This window comes from Bombus bifarius, unplaced genomic scaffold, assembly GCF_011952205.1.
Source record: "Bombus bifarius isolate JDL3187 unplaced genomic scaffold, Bbif_JDL3187 scf7180000009832, whole genome shotgun sequence".
In the NCBI taxonomy this organism is placed as follows: Eukaryota; Metazoa; Arthropoda; class Insecta; order Hymenoptera; family Apidae; genus Bombus; species Bombus bifarius.
The window spans coordinates 461,125-476,022 of record NW_022885363.1 but is presented as its reverse complement, the minus strand read 5'-3'; the positions used below and the strand labels follow the sequence as shown (position 1 = coordinate 476,022).

Genomic DNA, 14,898 nt, shown 5'->3' with positions numbered 1-14,898 from the left:
TTATTGTCATTTAATAGTACTCTCATACAATTAAAAAAATTTGCTATTTCGTAAATGAAATGTAAAATACGATAAAAAGCATTTTATTGAAAAACATCTGCAAGAAAAAGGAGGTAATATCTTGTACGATCCATGTATAATATATTGCTTAGCACCGTACTTTTTATTGCTTTTTACAGAGTAAAAAGTCATGGACATTCTTAATAGCTTCACGATAACATGTTTAATGATACAGATATATGTAGCTATCGATCAATATTTAATCCTTTCAGAATTAAATTTTTCCTAGACCTTGGAAAAAATTTTTGGTCAGTTGGGAGCTCATAGTACAATCTTGTCAAATTTTTCGACTTTTATGAATAATAATATATTGTACTATCGGCTTGGCAACTAAGTAATTATGGATTTTGTCATTAGGTGGCAGTGACAAAATCCGCAATCACTTAGCTGCTAACCCAATAGTTAGAAGGAAGTCACATCATAGTAAAAATAAACTTGCTATTGTATGACGATTTATCATTCTTGCTATGAATCTTCAACTATTAATATATTAATAATATACGAAGAAGACAAAATTTTATTATTAATTTAAATTTCAGTTTTATCGAAAACAAATACATTTATCTCGTGTAATCTAATACATTTAATCTAATATGTTTAATTAGTTGACGGTTAATTAGTTGTTGGAATACAATTAAACAACGTATAACAATTCAGAATTTACTTTCACCTTTAAAAACATCGTTCTATTTTATATATATTTCATGAACAATGCGCAAGATATGAAAAACAAAGAAATGCCGCGACAGAGATAACAAAGAATATTCCTCATACCTGATATTTAATGTTATTTTGTTAGATTATCTTCTCACACACGAGACATCGAAGAATACTTAAAACATCGTCAATTAGACATCAACGAAGCTATAAGCTTTGAAACTCGTTTATAATTATGTGTTTTGTGTCCACCATGAGTTGTAATTCTGTTTACACACTTTTTTATCGTCGTTTTTATCTGCCGTCAAACCACACCCTTAATTTACGTTTGTGTACAATAGACCGCTCAAATTGCACGTATCGTCGTGTTCAGAAGCTTGTGTATATATTTACGTCATCCTCTACGTCGAATCGTACTCCCGGCAACCTAAGAGGAGGTCACACTCAGGTTGGCCCTACGTGGACACAGAGAACTTGGCAAAAAAAGGAGACGACGCTGCACTACACGGAAAACACACGATTTGGAGATTAAACAAAGGGTTTCCTTGGCTCGCGAAAAGATTTGTGCTTCCTCAAGAAACGGCATGATTAACTCTTAACGCTTCGACTTTTAATTGTGAATATCGACCGGCAACTCCAACTTATTCTCATCATACTTCGATTTGCAAGTTTTTAAATATCAAATTTTAAAGAGTAAAGCGCCGCACATCGGTGGTGCTAGAGAGGCACATTTGTAGAGTTAAGGTTAAGTTGCGCGCGAAATAAATTAAATGGCGGGAATGCCTCCGTATAAATAATCGTACGAGTTCATTATGAAGGTGTATTCGTTGATTTACACATTTGTAGCGTATATTTTTATAGTGATGGCTGATAGAAGAAATATCTTCTTATCGAAGGGAAAGTCGTGGATTGCAGATGAGTATTTTACGAAACTTATCAAGTTGTCGTTTACTTCTTCTGGATGCTGCAACGTTTTCTTAAGTGGTTAGTAAAAATAAATTATGGGTTTTATTTATGTTTCTTTACTTAAATTACTTATAAATTACGAATATAATTTAAAATTATGGAATTTTATTTAGATACGACTGAAGATTCGGAAACATTGTTCAGTCAATTCAGAAGCATCTATCCATCCAATTACCTCTTGAAATCGAACACGCACGACTGCCACGAATTCTTTTTGTTGGGATCAAGCGAAGAAGGAATCATGGAGTCTATAAAAAAGTAAAATAAGAGAATCATGTTGAGTGTATAAAATCTGTTCCGTTTTTAATAAAAATGTAACTGTTTCATTATAGAATACCGTTGCTACAGTGGAATACAGAGATTCTGATTATAGTGAATAACGATATTTCCAATGATTCTCGTCTATTGAATAATTCTGTGTACGGAATTGCAAACATAAATATTGTCTCTATGTCGGGAATGTGGATACTATCGAAAGACTACATAAAACCGCGAGTCTTTACTAAAGTTGACAGGTAATACATGGTGATAAATAATACAAATTACGGTAGAACTGCATTTACTGAAAAGAAATGTTAATTAATTCCTATTATGTAAATGAACCACAATAGCTAATAGAACGAATGAATAGATGTATAAAATAAGATGTATGTATATAACAGCAATTACAAAAACAAACAGTTTTACATAAATGAAGTTCTACCGTAAGAAGAAATTGTAAATATCATTTCAATGTGTGGCATTATCATCTTCTTTGTTAAAATGCAAAGATACAAGGAAATCCAGATAAACGACAAGGTAAACTTTCGTGGTAGAGAATTACAAGTCTGCAGCGATTATATTCCCCCTATGACGTACTTAAACCATACAATTCAAAAAACGATTAATGGTGTACAAGCAGAAGTATACACAATGGATAGTGGTATATAAATAAATGAATCACATAATTTAATGCAACCTTTGCCATAAGAGCTGTAAGATATATTTTTAAAATACAGATTTGGATTGGGACGGTATCGAAATGCGGTTGTTTCTAATAATGGCGGAAAAATTAAATTTCACGTGGACTTTGAGAAAACCAGAGGGAAACTACACGTAAATATAATGAATATAATCATTCTTGTTTTCATTAGTTCTTTGAATTATTTGTTATTGTTCATTAAAATGAAAAATTGTATTAATTTAGCTTTAATTTGCTTTTAACTTCATCTTAATTTGTTAGATATGGCAAACGAATCAACGACACATATTGGACGAGCGGTATAATGCAAATGATACGTGATCAAAAGGTACACTAATTTATTTATTATAGAAAATTAGTTAAAAATCTTTTTATATTTATCCCGTGTTTCTGCAGGTAGATTTAGCGTTCGCCAGTATTTGGTTAATATTGGATCAAGAAACATTCGTACAGTTATCCGAACCTTGGTACCAACTACATATACATTTTTTGGTACCTCGTCCTCATCGAACCACAGGCTTTTTGGCGCTCAAAAGACCATTCTCAGAAGAAGTTTGGCTCTTACTCTTATCTGTATTGCTTCTACACAGCTTCTATACATATGTTCGGACTTGGATTGATCCCAAATTTCCAAAACGTAAGAAACCATAAAAAATACTTTTTGCCATATATTTCATCGTCATATTATCATCTTATAGATTCCAAAATACTATAATTCTTCAATCATGTTTTTTCATTGCATATATGTATATATAAATATATATAATATATATTTATATTTATACAAACCATTATTGATAATACTATCCCTTTGCGGACGGGACAGTTCGAAGTCAACCGTACCGTAGGGCCAAACTGCTGCCGCGATAGTCAGTAAAATTGCCAGCGCACATTTCTGCATAGACGCGATTCTCCACAGGATAAATAAAATGACATGCATGTGAGTCTTTTATATATACGCATATATGAGATATATGAATTTCTCGATCATAGCGAAGCGTTTACGTGGGGCACATATATGAATCTTCTGACTCTATCAGTTGTTTTCGTCAAACGCATATATGAGTTCCTCAGCCAAATTGATGGTTTATGCAGAACGCATATATGCGGCGGTAATCCACAAAGGGCTGTATCATTTATACAAACCATTATTGATAATACCATATAATCCATTTTTGATAATCTACATCATTGAATAAAGAAATAATAAACATACTCAGGAGTCAAGAAAGAGTGAGTTTCTAAAATAATCTTTTCAGGATATCGTAATTTTCTAATTATCCTAACCGATCTGATCGGCTGTTTACTAAACATGTCGGTACCGAAGAGTGTCGGAACCACGATGAACAAACTACAGATTCTTTTCTGGCAGATTACGGGCTGGTTAATAATTACAGCTTATTGCAGTAGCCTTGCAGCTAGACTTGCGAGTTCAAGCTACGAGGACAGGTAACACAGAATCGAAGTGTCTAATTATCAGACTACTACTATAGTTTCGCTTTAACTGGTCTCTGCTTTTACTAATCGTATCTGTTTTTGTTGAAGTAGAAATAATTGCTCTACACATCAGTATATGATTTTGATAATATTATTTAATATGCAAAGTAAGTACGTAATTATGGAAGTACATTATATATACTACAACCAGAAGTGTTAGGATACACACTCTATATATACACACAAACACACACAATATATAAGGTTGCAGAGTGTTCGGCAACAGGTGTAAACAAATTTAATGGATTATTCTTGAATCTAAGATAAGATAAAAATCAAGAATAAAAAAATTTGTTTTTTAATTATTGGCAATTAAAAATTAGTCGAAATATCTCTGTACGCGAACAAACCTCCTTACACGAACGAAAGTAGGGCAGCGTAAGCAGCGGGGTGCGCAAAAATCCTCAAATCGAACGATACATAGACAGCAACTTACCTTACGTAAGTCGTAGAGAATAAAATTATGACATTTCAAGCAATAAATCATCCTGCACGACGTTTTGTAAGAAAGAACGTAGATTATACATTACGCGTGCCTACTCATTAAACTGCATAACAGCATATCAAAAACCGTCTGATGGAATTTTTATATATATCTCTATATATCTCACGTATATCTATACATCTCTAATAACAGCACATATAAACAATGTTTATACAATTTTCATACACGTACCGCGACCATGTATGTATACACTAGGTTATATTTATTGCAAACTTTACTAAATTTCATAAGAAGCAAATGAGGATGTCCACTGTGCAGATAAATTTAAATAAAAAATTATAATAAATATTTTTAGGATCGATACCATCGAACAATTTGTTCAAGCAAATTTGCAATGGGGAAAAACGGGTCAACCACCTCCGTTCGCCGATTTCTTCGACCTCACGGTACGTCATTTCAATCAAAATGATAATTTTCCAAAATTCACATTAAAAAAGAAAATACATTTGATTTAACTAGAATCCACATGCAGCGCAACTGCCAAATAGATATCGTCAAGTACAAAATAGTACACAGTTAAGACAATTCATTATGCAAGGTAATTACGCTATTCCAGGAACAATTATAGACACCTTTTTTTTTCCAACCGACTATATATCAAACGAAGACTTAAAGGTATCTATGCATAACTATATTCCACATATGTTTCATACATGCGTTGAAAAAGAATATTCAAGTTAAAAATAATATAGTTTATAATAGAATTACAGATTGATGAGAGAACCTGTGGGACACTTTTATGCTGTTTTTGCCGTTCAACCATGGCTTCTGAAACCCATAAACAGGGTAAATTACGATTCTCAGTATCAAAACTCTACATAAATGAATATGGCAGGAGAAAAACATGATGAGTGCAATTTCTTTAATTTTTTTGTTTTAACATCTCTCCGCAAATTAAATAGGAAAATTTTAATATAACATAATTGGAAATGGAAATAATTTGATAGGTACAAAGGTGGACAAAATTTCTTTCAAAATTATTGGTAATAATTGAAGTCAACGAATTTTAATGCAAGCGATATTGTAACATTTTTAAGACTGTAATTGTTTTTTCGACCAATCGCGGGGAGACGAGCTCGCGAGGAGGGACATCAACGGGAGTCGTAAATTCCCATTACGATTATAGCAATCGACACCGCGAATTGACCGATCCCCTGATTTCCGTTAAGATAATAGGGGTGGTTGAGTTAATATAACACTGTGATTCACAGAATTATAAGGTTTTATTTCCAACACTTAAGTTACACTGTTGAGTAGATATAATTCCTTGATGACAACTTGTCGCCCGAAGGTAAGATAGATATGCACGCTAGAGCAAGGTTCTTAGACTTGAACTTCGTACGTTAGTGGACGTAGCACTAGAGGATACTTAGTAGAGGACGTGAGTGTTCGTGCTCAGGCGTTAGATTTGGACTTAGTTGGTGAGTTTTCTAGCGGTGTAGAAGAAGTAGTTGACCCTTTCAACGGTGTAGAAAAAGTTTGACTTGACTCTCCTGAGGTCGTAGGAGCAGTAAATTACAGTGACGATGCTGTGTCGTAGGAAAACTCGTGATTGGTGTGTCTAGCGCACGGGACCATCGGATTTGATCGTGACGATTTTGGCTAAGAGAATGCGGGAAATGGGCTTCGTTGTTAATTGGTTAAACGAAGGCTGGCGAACTAGGAAGGGTCTTAGCTGTCCTCGATAGAAAGTTGTTATTAGGAAGCATCGTACACGGGAAAACGCAACTTTCCTTTGTCAAGCCGTAGTTTTACCTTTAGAAGGTGATTTAGAAAAGATATTTATTCTGTCTGCAGGACCTTAGCAAGCAAATTAATGGGATTTATGACGGGGGCTTAAAGTTATTGAGGGTACGCCGTAAGAAGGAGCGGACGTCTGCTGTCCGTCGGGCCCACGGTGTATGACCTGGTCCAGGTAGAGAGTCGCCAGGCGTAACAGTAATATTATGACGAAGAATATTTTGAAGATCGTGAAGAAAATGGAAAACATATGTTTAGCTTCAAAATCGAATATAACTCTCACCCAAAAGTCTTACGTAAGGCATGATATTCATATGAAAAAGGAAGCATACATATATAAGATATCAAAATTATAGAAATTAGGATTACTAGTGGTTTCTATCCTATATGATAAATTTATTGATAGATGGATTTATTTACGGTGGTTTAAACAGGAAACGATGGTTATTTAATATGAGCTTAATGCAGTAATGTGATATAACTAAGTTAATTCACAACTGACAATTAACAATTAATAACTCATAACAATTCGCCAACTAATGATTAACCAAGCCGCAATTCACTCGCAACTCTCTCGACTCAACTGACGACTCGCAACAAATGAACTCCTCGCAACTAGGCTCTCAATTAACAACTGACTATTAATCGATTTTCTTCCTCAAGCCTCTCTTTGTCATCCTCTCGTATCTCCACCACGCACGTGTTGCGTAATCGTCCGCGATCATGATCACATACGTCTTTTTCCGGGTATTATTTGACTGAAGAACCGAGGACATTGATGGACCGCTCGGCTCATTGAAATTTCCTGTCCCTTTTGACATTTAGGCTTTCTTGCAACACTGTTCATAGTTCACCCGATATTTTTTAGGTAATCCACAATACTACACATATATGTACGTATACTGTACTGACGTATTGATAATTTTATTTAAAACATATGTGTAATCTGAAATTCATGATCTACAGTAAATACCCAAGTTTTTGTAAAAGTAAGGAATATCCTAAGATATTTATGAGGAGGATCGTATAAAAACAATTTTGATAATACGGAATTGATTGACGGTATAGTGAATTGTAAAACTATTTTCTATTCTATTCTATTTTATTATTTATAATTTTATATTATTATTTATAAGTTTAGTTTATTTACAGATATTATATGAAATAAAAAAATTACGTAAAATATACCAATATTATATATGCTAATATTATTCTACATAATTTGTTTATCTCATGTAGTATCTATAAATTTTAACGATTTGTTTACTCTGTATCTCATAAATATGTATCTATAATAACTTCCATTTTTTCTTATGTATACAGATCATTCTCTGGTTAAAGGAAACCGGTATCGTTATTTGGCATTTGCGCGATGTTATTCGCAGACGGGATAGCTATAATCTACGCGAGGTTCTCGTGGAGCACGATAAGTACGACGGACACGTGCAAGTTCTCGGATTGATGCCGCTCGGCGCTGGATTCTCCTTGTTACTCGTTGGCATGTCGATTGCAACGTTTGTATTTTACTTGGAGTTGAGACGCACTGCTAAAACTACCTCTGTTAGCAATCGTCTTCGCGATATCGATAAAAAACACGATGCATAAAAATTCGATTTCACAGATGACACAATCATAAACATACAATAATGTTATATAATTGCTAGATCATTGTACAAATAAAGCAATCTCGTCATCACGTTGTTGTTGACTATTCTAATCTTCACAAGAATGTGCAATATCTCAGCATTAACAATTTGAGGACGAGATTTTGTTGTCATTTCTCGACGAAATATGTATTATTGCAATTTGTACGTTTAAGAATTTAGAAAGAACAAAGACCCTTAAAAGTTTAGAAAGTAAATTGTAATCTAGACTCCGAAATATTGCACAACAATAACCGCTGAATGTCATTCATGGGACACTGAACATCGTGTATACATATGTGGTATGCAAGCACAACCAACGTAGAAATATAGTGTGATCGTGTAGTAGCATAGTCGTGATTTGAATACATCTGCTTACTATTGATTCCAATAGAATAAAATAGATAATACACAGCTCAATAAAATAATATAAAATAAAAAATGTTTTGCGTCTATTATTTCCTTATAAAACGAAAGAAACTTTTGAAATTACATCAGCACGATAGTAAAAACGAATCTGAGTATGTATAAAGAAATTACAAGATATTAATATATAAGTTACAAGATTTAGTGAGATCATTATTGGAATTTGTTTTGTTCTAAGGAATAAAAATGTGAGAACTTTTGTTAGTAATTTATGATGCTCATCCTCGCGATCTAAAGGTTAATTTAGAAAACGCGAAATTTCCTTCAATATTTATAATAGTATACTTTATACTATTATAAAGCCGATCGTCAACGCTCGAGGGTCAGCCAGCGTAGTTCCATGACTTACCTAATAAACAGTACTAAGAGTCCTTCACATTTCAGGCGCATGTAAGTGCAATAAATGACGCTTTGTGAGCGAATATGCTGATTGGTCATTTTCTTGCGTTGGGTGAAAACCAATCAGCGTCCGTATTTCGGAATCTCCGCTTCAGACTATATTAGAGCTCGACATGGCATCTGCAGTTTCGTTTGTGTCGTTCAACCGTGAACATCAACTAGGAAGTTATTACATATTCGAGAGAGAGAGAGAAAGTCTCTTTATTAGAAACAATTGGTATAATCTTATTCGTGATTTCGAGTCAATAATATCTTCTCCACCAGAGTAAGTTATAAATAATTAATTCTCTTAACCTTTCGAGAGAAGAGTTTCATATAGTCTGATTTTTACGGTAGCATGCCCACTGGAAGTGGAGCATTTGAAAAGATAGCAGCCTCACCTGCTTATCCTGATTCATCAACATCTCAAAATATTCGTGGAGACAAAATTGTTCCATTAGTCGCAACGATCAGTTGACCGCCTTCCCAACCATACTCGACTCATCAACGTCTCCAATTATTTGTACCATTACGTGGAGTGAAGTGAACGTTCGTCAGTGAACAGTCACACGGGGGTTTTTCAATTGTAAGCAGCATCGATATGTGTTCGCGGACAAGTATGATATCGTTAATCATTCGTAATGTTCCATCGTATATCGCGTCGCATCTGTTTCGTAACGTATGATTATACACATTCGTAAGCATTCGTAAATGTCATTTTAACCGAGAAGGCTACATTTTCAGACTGGTTTCAAGTTTCAAATTTTATCAATGTAATTATGACAGTCGTATGTCATTCCAGTGTTGATACCGCTAGCTTCAAAAAACGTGATAAATTTTGGTGATACAGATGCAATATAAATGATATAGGCATTATTAGACAACAATCAGCAGTCTCTTACGTTTTGATTTTTGAGAGTTATCAATCACAAGTTACTCAGAAACTACATTTATCGATAAATCAACAATGCGATTACGAAATCAGTTCCGTCGATGGAAGTATTAGTTCAACATCGCTCTGCATTTCAGTAGTATTATATCCATAAAACTAAGCAGTACGCTAACTGACAATGACCGGTTTATAAAGTACGGGATAAGAATTGTTATATAGATTTAACGACACGGAAGTACAATAAAGCTGCGCGCGCAATACGGCGTAGAACAAGAGAAAAGTAATCTTCATTGCCTGATAATTTATGTAACGAGATTTTTGTACAGTGTCCCGGTTTTTTTCAGGAAAATGATATTAGCATATTGTACGAATGAAAATAAGAAAAAATGTTGCATAAATATAGACAGAAAAGCGCTTTAGTAAAAAGATTAGAACGAAAGTAACTGGTCAATTTTCGTTTAATGTGGGTCTACGTCGATTGTATTTTTCTGATCTGTTTACTCAAGTTATGTTTATAAATTGAGGTTGTGATAATATGACTGGTATTAACACTAACAATATTGACAGTTATTAAGTTGTATGATCTCGTATCAACATGCTACGAGAGTTTCCCAATAGAAAATATGCCAATATTTATTTTATTTACGGTTTCACACATGTAAATGCTTTACATGCTGTACGGGAATATCGACGAAGACTTCTCAATAGGAAAGTAACATACAGTTTAGGAGAGTTCATGGCCGATTATGTGAAAGCGGATCGTTTCATTGTGTAAAATAAAAGCAACAATATGTACATGGACGTGATGAAAATCGAAATCCAAGGATTTCGAAAGTTTGTGATGATAATACGCTGCAGAGAAAGCGTTCACCGAGCTTTCTATAAACTAAGAATACTCACAGCTACTATTTGGTGAACGCTGCCTAGTAATTACATTGCGTAACAGGAACTTTCGTTCATTGATTATGGAAAGAGCCAAAATCGCACTTGTGTGTACTCCTTGAAGATAATAATTTCTAACTAAACATTCAAGAAGGTATTTTTAAAAAGCGCAATAACCATTAAATCCACACTCTGTTCGAAAAAGAGCATATTAACGCTAATTCAAATTTAATATGTTGGAAGGAATGTGTAACAATAAAATATTTACTTGGGCCTTACTTCCTACAACAGCGATTAACTGCACATACTTTCTTGAATCTTTTGCAAGATGAATTTGATCCAGAATTGGCAGGAAACATGCCACTATTTTTTCGTTTTAAATTTATGGATACAATTAGATAGTTGCGCAACACATTATGTTGTGGAAATGTGGTTAAACGAGAATAATTCTTACAAATAAATAAATCAAAGAGGACCAGTTACTTGACCTCCAAAATCCCCAGATATCACACTTGGTTTTTGCTTATACGAAACAGTGAAAGGTTTACCAGATAAAACTTAATTCACGTGAAGAGTTAACGCAAAGAATTTTATAGAAATTATAGAAAACCAAGAAAATATTCGCAATGTAGCAGATTCAATTTTTTATAGACGTCGATTTTGTATTAATAAGAATGGCCGATACTATGAAATGGAGCTAATGAAAATAAATATTATCTGTTGTTATTTCGTATCTTGTAATTTTTTAACTAAGCTCTTCAACTTAGGTTTATATAACATCTTTTTCTTATCTTCACTCGTAGTAAAATATGTTGATATCGTCTTGTTGAAATAATCTGGCACACTTTGTATATTGTAGATTTAAATAAAATAGAACCTGTAACGAAGCGTTAAAATACAGTGAAAACAGTGCCGTGTTGAACGCTGTAATTTTCTATGCGAAATCTTTAATTCTGACATTATTTCAAAGAGAACGTTTTATTTAGCGAAGAACAATGAGGACTAAGACACACATCAACGACGGTAAATATTTATTTAAATACTTGTGTATTTGTTTTTTCTTCTTTTTTTTTTTTTTTTAATTGTATAAGTAATACATTCCTTTCATATCAACACAATGAAAGTGGATTAACCGTATTGACATTAATGTGGATAAACCTTATTGTTGAGATGACAAATTTTTATCTGCTACTTTAGAAACTCATAATTACTAAATGTTCGTACCTGTTGTTAGCTCAACCGGCAACAGTGGACGAGCATTTTCAACTGATCTTGCACGATAGGGAAATTATTGATCATGACTTCGTAAAAGTGACACCGGATGATCTACCTGAGTGGTTCGATGAAAAGTTATTCAAATTGTGAGTAGAAAATTAAAATAAATAATAAAATTTCTCTCGAAGTGTAAGTGATTGTGACAAGCAAAGAAAACACATAAGTAATTAATGAAAATTATAATTTTAGAGGCCAGGAATATTATAACGGAAATTTACTAGGATTTGGAGCTGCACTTGCGTCAGGCCTGACGGTGATATTAGCCGTTCCAGATATACTCGAGGTAATTTACATACTAACGCGTTTTAATTGAAATGGAAAATCAATTAGTTTTTTCTACATCAACAGCACAAGAAAGTGTCAATTAGAGTAAATTATTCAGATTTTAATCACAACCTATAATTAAATACCTAACCTCTTTATAATTCCATTTTTTGGAGGTTCTGCGTTGTCAAATCTAAAAATATTCTTGCAAATCAAATATTCTTTCAAAATCCGCATATTCGATCAAGGTAACCGACGAAAACATCATAAAACCAAAATAGAAATGATAATTACTGTGTTGCTCAAGTAAGGAATATATTTTTATTTTCAAGGTCCTTCTTTTCACCAGGCAAAATGCCACGATCAACTCGTCTTACAAGCGATTCTCCCAAACGCTGCTACTCATGTATGCGCTCTTTCACTCGGACATGCTCGACCCAAATTCGAAGTGAGTTTCAAAACATTCCATTAAATATCGCATAACAATATTCGATGGAATCTGTGATATTAAATCTGCTTGAAACACTCCTATTGAAGATGGTTCAGCGCGTTGAACGTAATTCGACAAAAACACGCGAAGGTCAGTAAAAAGCGTGTTAAGCAGAATCTCCATGGGATATACCAGAAGGACATGGCGATCACGCAATTCGGTTTCTTAGGGTACGTCTTTGTGTGTCCCGAGAAAATTGGACTGGCGTACGCTACTGAGGAGCAGAAGATAGGTTTTAATCATTTTTGGCAAGTGACGGGTCACCTATTGGGTGTAAGCGACAGGTAATAGGTTTATAAAATATACAAAGCAAAACTGGAAATTCCATGATAAGAAATGGCTCCAATTGTTGCGATCTTTTTAGGATAAATATTTGTAGAAGAACGGTGGAGGAAACGATAGAACTATGTAGAAGAATCCAAAATGAAATATTGGTAAAACATTTAGAAAATCCGCGTCCGGAATTTTTACAGATGATGACAAATATAACGCATGGATTGTGGTACGTCGATTTGTCAGTAAACGAGGACGCTTTCCTTGCTCTCGCATACAATCTAACGGGAATAAAATGTTAGTACATTTAAGTATATTTTATTTACTTTTATTAGAAAGGCGATACTGAGCTAATTTTCTTTTTTAGATATAAAGCCCATTGGCTGGTACTCTTATTTGAACCAAAAGACTCGTGAATTGATATTACAATCATGTAGTAAGTAATTACTTTTTGCGAGAAAAAGGAATTAAAAAGTATGTAGAAATTATAAGATAATAACAGCATAAAATACATCAGATTCAATAGATTTTGTTTATAAATCGATCTTGAAATTTAAATATTAAGTTGCGTAATATGTCCTGTCGCGATTCTTTAAATTCTTAAACACATGTACTTACTCAGTAGTTCGTGCGGAACCTAAACATCGCATTTGTCCATCGTACCAAGTTTTTTTAAATGCAATGTAATCGATTTGTGTGAAATGTGTGATATATTGGTAATCTCTCTTGTTGAACGTCTTAGATTTTGTCCAATTAAACTTGCTATTTTATTCATACTAATTGTTATCGGTCTGCCACTTCGTTTTCGATCTTCCAAGTTGTAGCCTCTATTATTATATTTTCTAATTCGTCTTTAAGTAATACGTTTGTTATCGCCATTATTATCACCATAAATATCACAAATTCTTTTCTTTAGTTGTTCCGCAATCTCTTTCCTAAAAATAAAAAGCCATCAAATGCTGAAAATGAATACATTTCAAAGATGCATTTTTCTATATCAAAACTAAAGAAGAACTAATCGATACTGCAGATAAAATACTTGCAAAGCACACTTAACTCAATATCTTTATGCATCCCAACTGTTATAAGCAACAACTCCAGATAACTATTACACAGGACTATTACATGGCTTATAATTATCTAAAATAAAAGATTTCGTACATTCCTATTCGATACTTTTTTAACAAAATTGTTTTACAGATATACCGTTCATTGGCTGGGTGATACGACAAATATTCAATTTAATACTCGCAGTGTCTTACTGGATACTAGAATATTATCCACTGATACCAATGTTAGCATTTGGGAGAAATAATGCACAACTTTGTCTGTATTCAAAAAATTAATATTATTATAATTATTGTAACATAGAAGATGTTCAGCAACAGGTGTAAAAAAATTTAATCAGTTATTTGTGAAACTAAAATAAGATGAAAATCGAAACTGACCAAATTGCATTTTTGACTTTGTTCTTTAATTATTGACGATTAAAAATTAGTCGAGATATCCCTGTGTGTGAGCAAACCTCCTTACATAATGAAAGTAGATTAGCCTAAGCAGCGGGTTGCACAGGAAACCTCAAATCGAACGATACATGAGTAGCGTTCTCACATATCTCACATAAGAAGAAAATTATGATATTTGAAGACGTAATATGCACGATGCTTTGTAAGAAAAATCGTAGATTTAACATTATACCTACTTACTTATTAAAATCCATAACGGTATATCGAAAACCGCCTCATGGAATTTTCGAGTAGGGAGCATTAATGTTTCCTCTAATCCTTTGGCTCCATAAATAATTAATAAATAATAGCACATGTACATAATGGTTATACGAATTTCTGTGCGATTTTTCTGTGGATACCCACTGTCAGTACGATCGCGGAGTGTGTGTAAAATTTATATAAGGATCATTCTTTACATTATATATACTATATATTAATATATAATATTATTGATATTAAATAATAAAATGGAAACATGTTT

At 33.4% G+C, this 14,898-nt stretch overlaps 2 protein-coding genes across 4 annotated transcripts; both read left to right on the top strand.

Moving 5' to 3' along the window:
* Window positions 1–693: 693 nt before the first annotated feature.
* LOC117215857 lies at window positions 694–8,436 on the top strand. The gene is made up of 12 exons (XM_033462394.1): window positions 694–1,701; window positions 1,797–1,941; window positions 2,016–2,198; window positions 2,454–2,605; window positions 2,682–2,778; window positions 2,906–2,972; window positions 3,041–3,281; window positions 3,904–4,093; window positions 4,942–5,032; window positions 5,106–5,261; window positions 5,349–5,432; window positions 7,710–8,436. The coding sequence occupies exons 1-12, from the start codon at window positions 1,530–1,532 to the stop codon at window positions 7,989–7,991; spliced, it is 1,860 nt and encodes a 619-aa protein (XP_033318285.1). The 5' UTR covers window positions 694–1,529; the 3' UTR covers window positions 7,992–8,436.
* A 530-nt stretch (window positions 8,437–8,966) lies between these two features.
* On the top strand, window positions 8,967–14,415 carry LOC117215873. Of its 3 annotated transcripts, none has more exons than XM_033462435.1 (10): window positions 8,967–9,119; window positions 9,191–9,419; window positions 11,594–11,630; window positions 11,842–11,968; window positions 12,072–12,165; window positions 12,479–12,594; window positions 12,684–12,920; window positions 13,001–13,206; window positions 13,277–13,345; window positions 14,110–14,415. In XM_033462435.1, the coding sequence occupies exons 3-10, from the start codon at window positions 11,603–11,605 to the stop codon at window positions 14,253–14,255; spliced, it is 1,023 nt and encodes a 340-aa protein (XP_033318326.1). In that variant the 5' UTR covers window positions 8,967–9,119; window positions 9,191–9,419; window positions 11,594–11,602; the 3' UTR covers window positions 14,256–14,415. The 3 variants fall into 3 exon arrangements, with proteins under 3 accessions (XP_033318326.1, XP_033318327.1, XP_033318328.1); XM_033462436.1 differs by having other exon boundaries at window positions 9,191–9,450; XM_033462437.1 differs by lacking the exon at window positions 9,191–9,419.
* The last annotated feature ends 483 nt before the right edge of the window (window positions 14,416–14,898 follow it).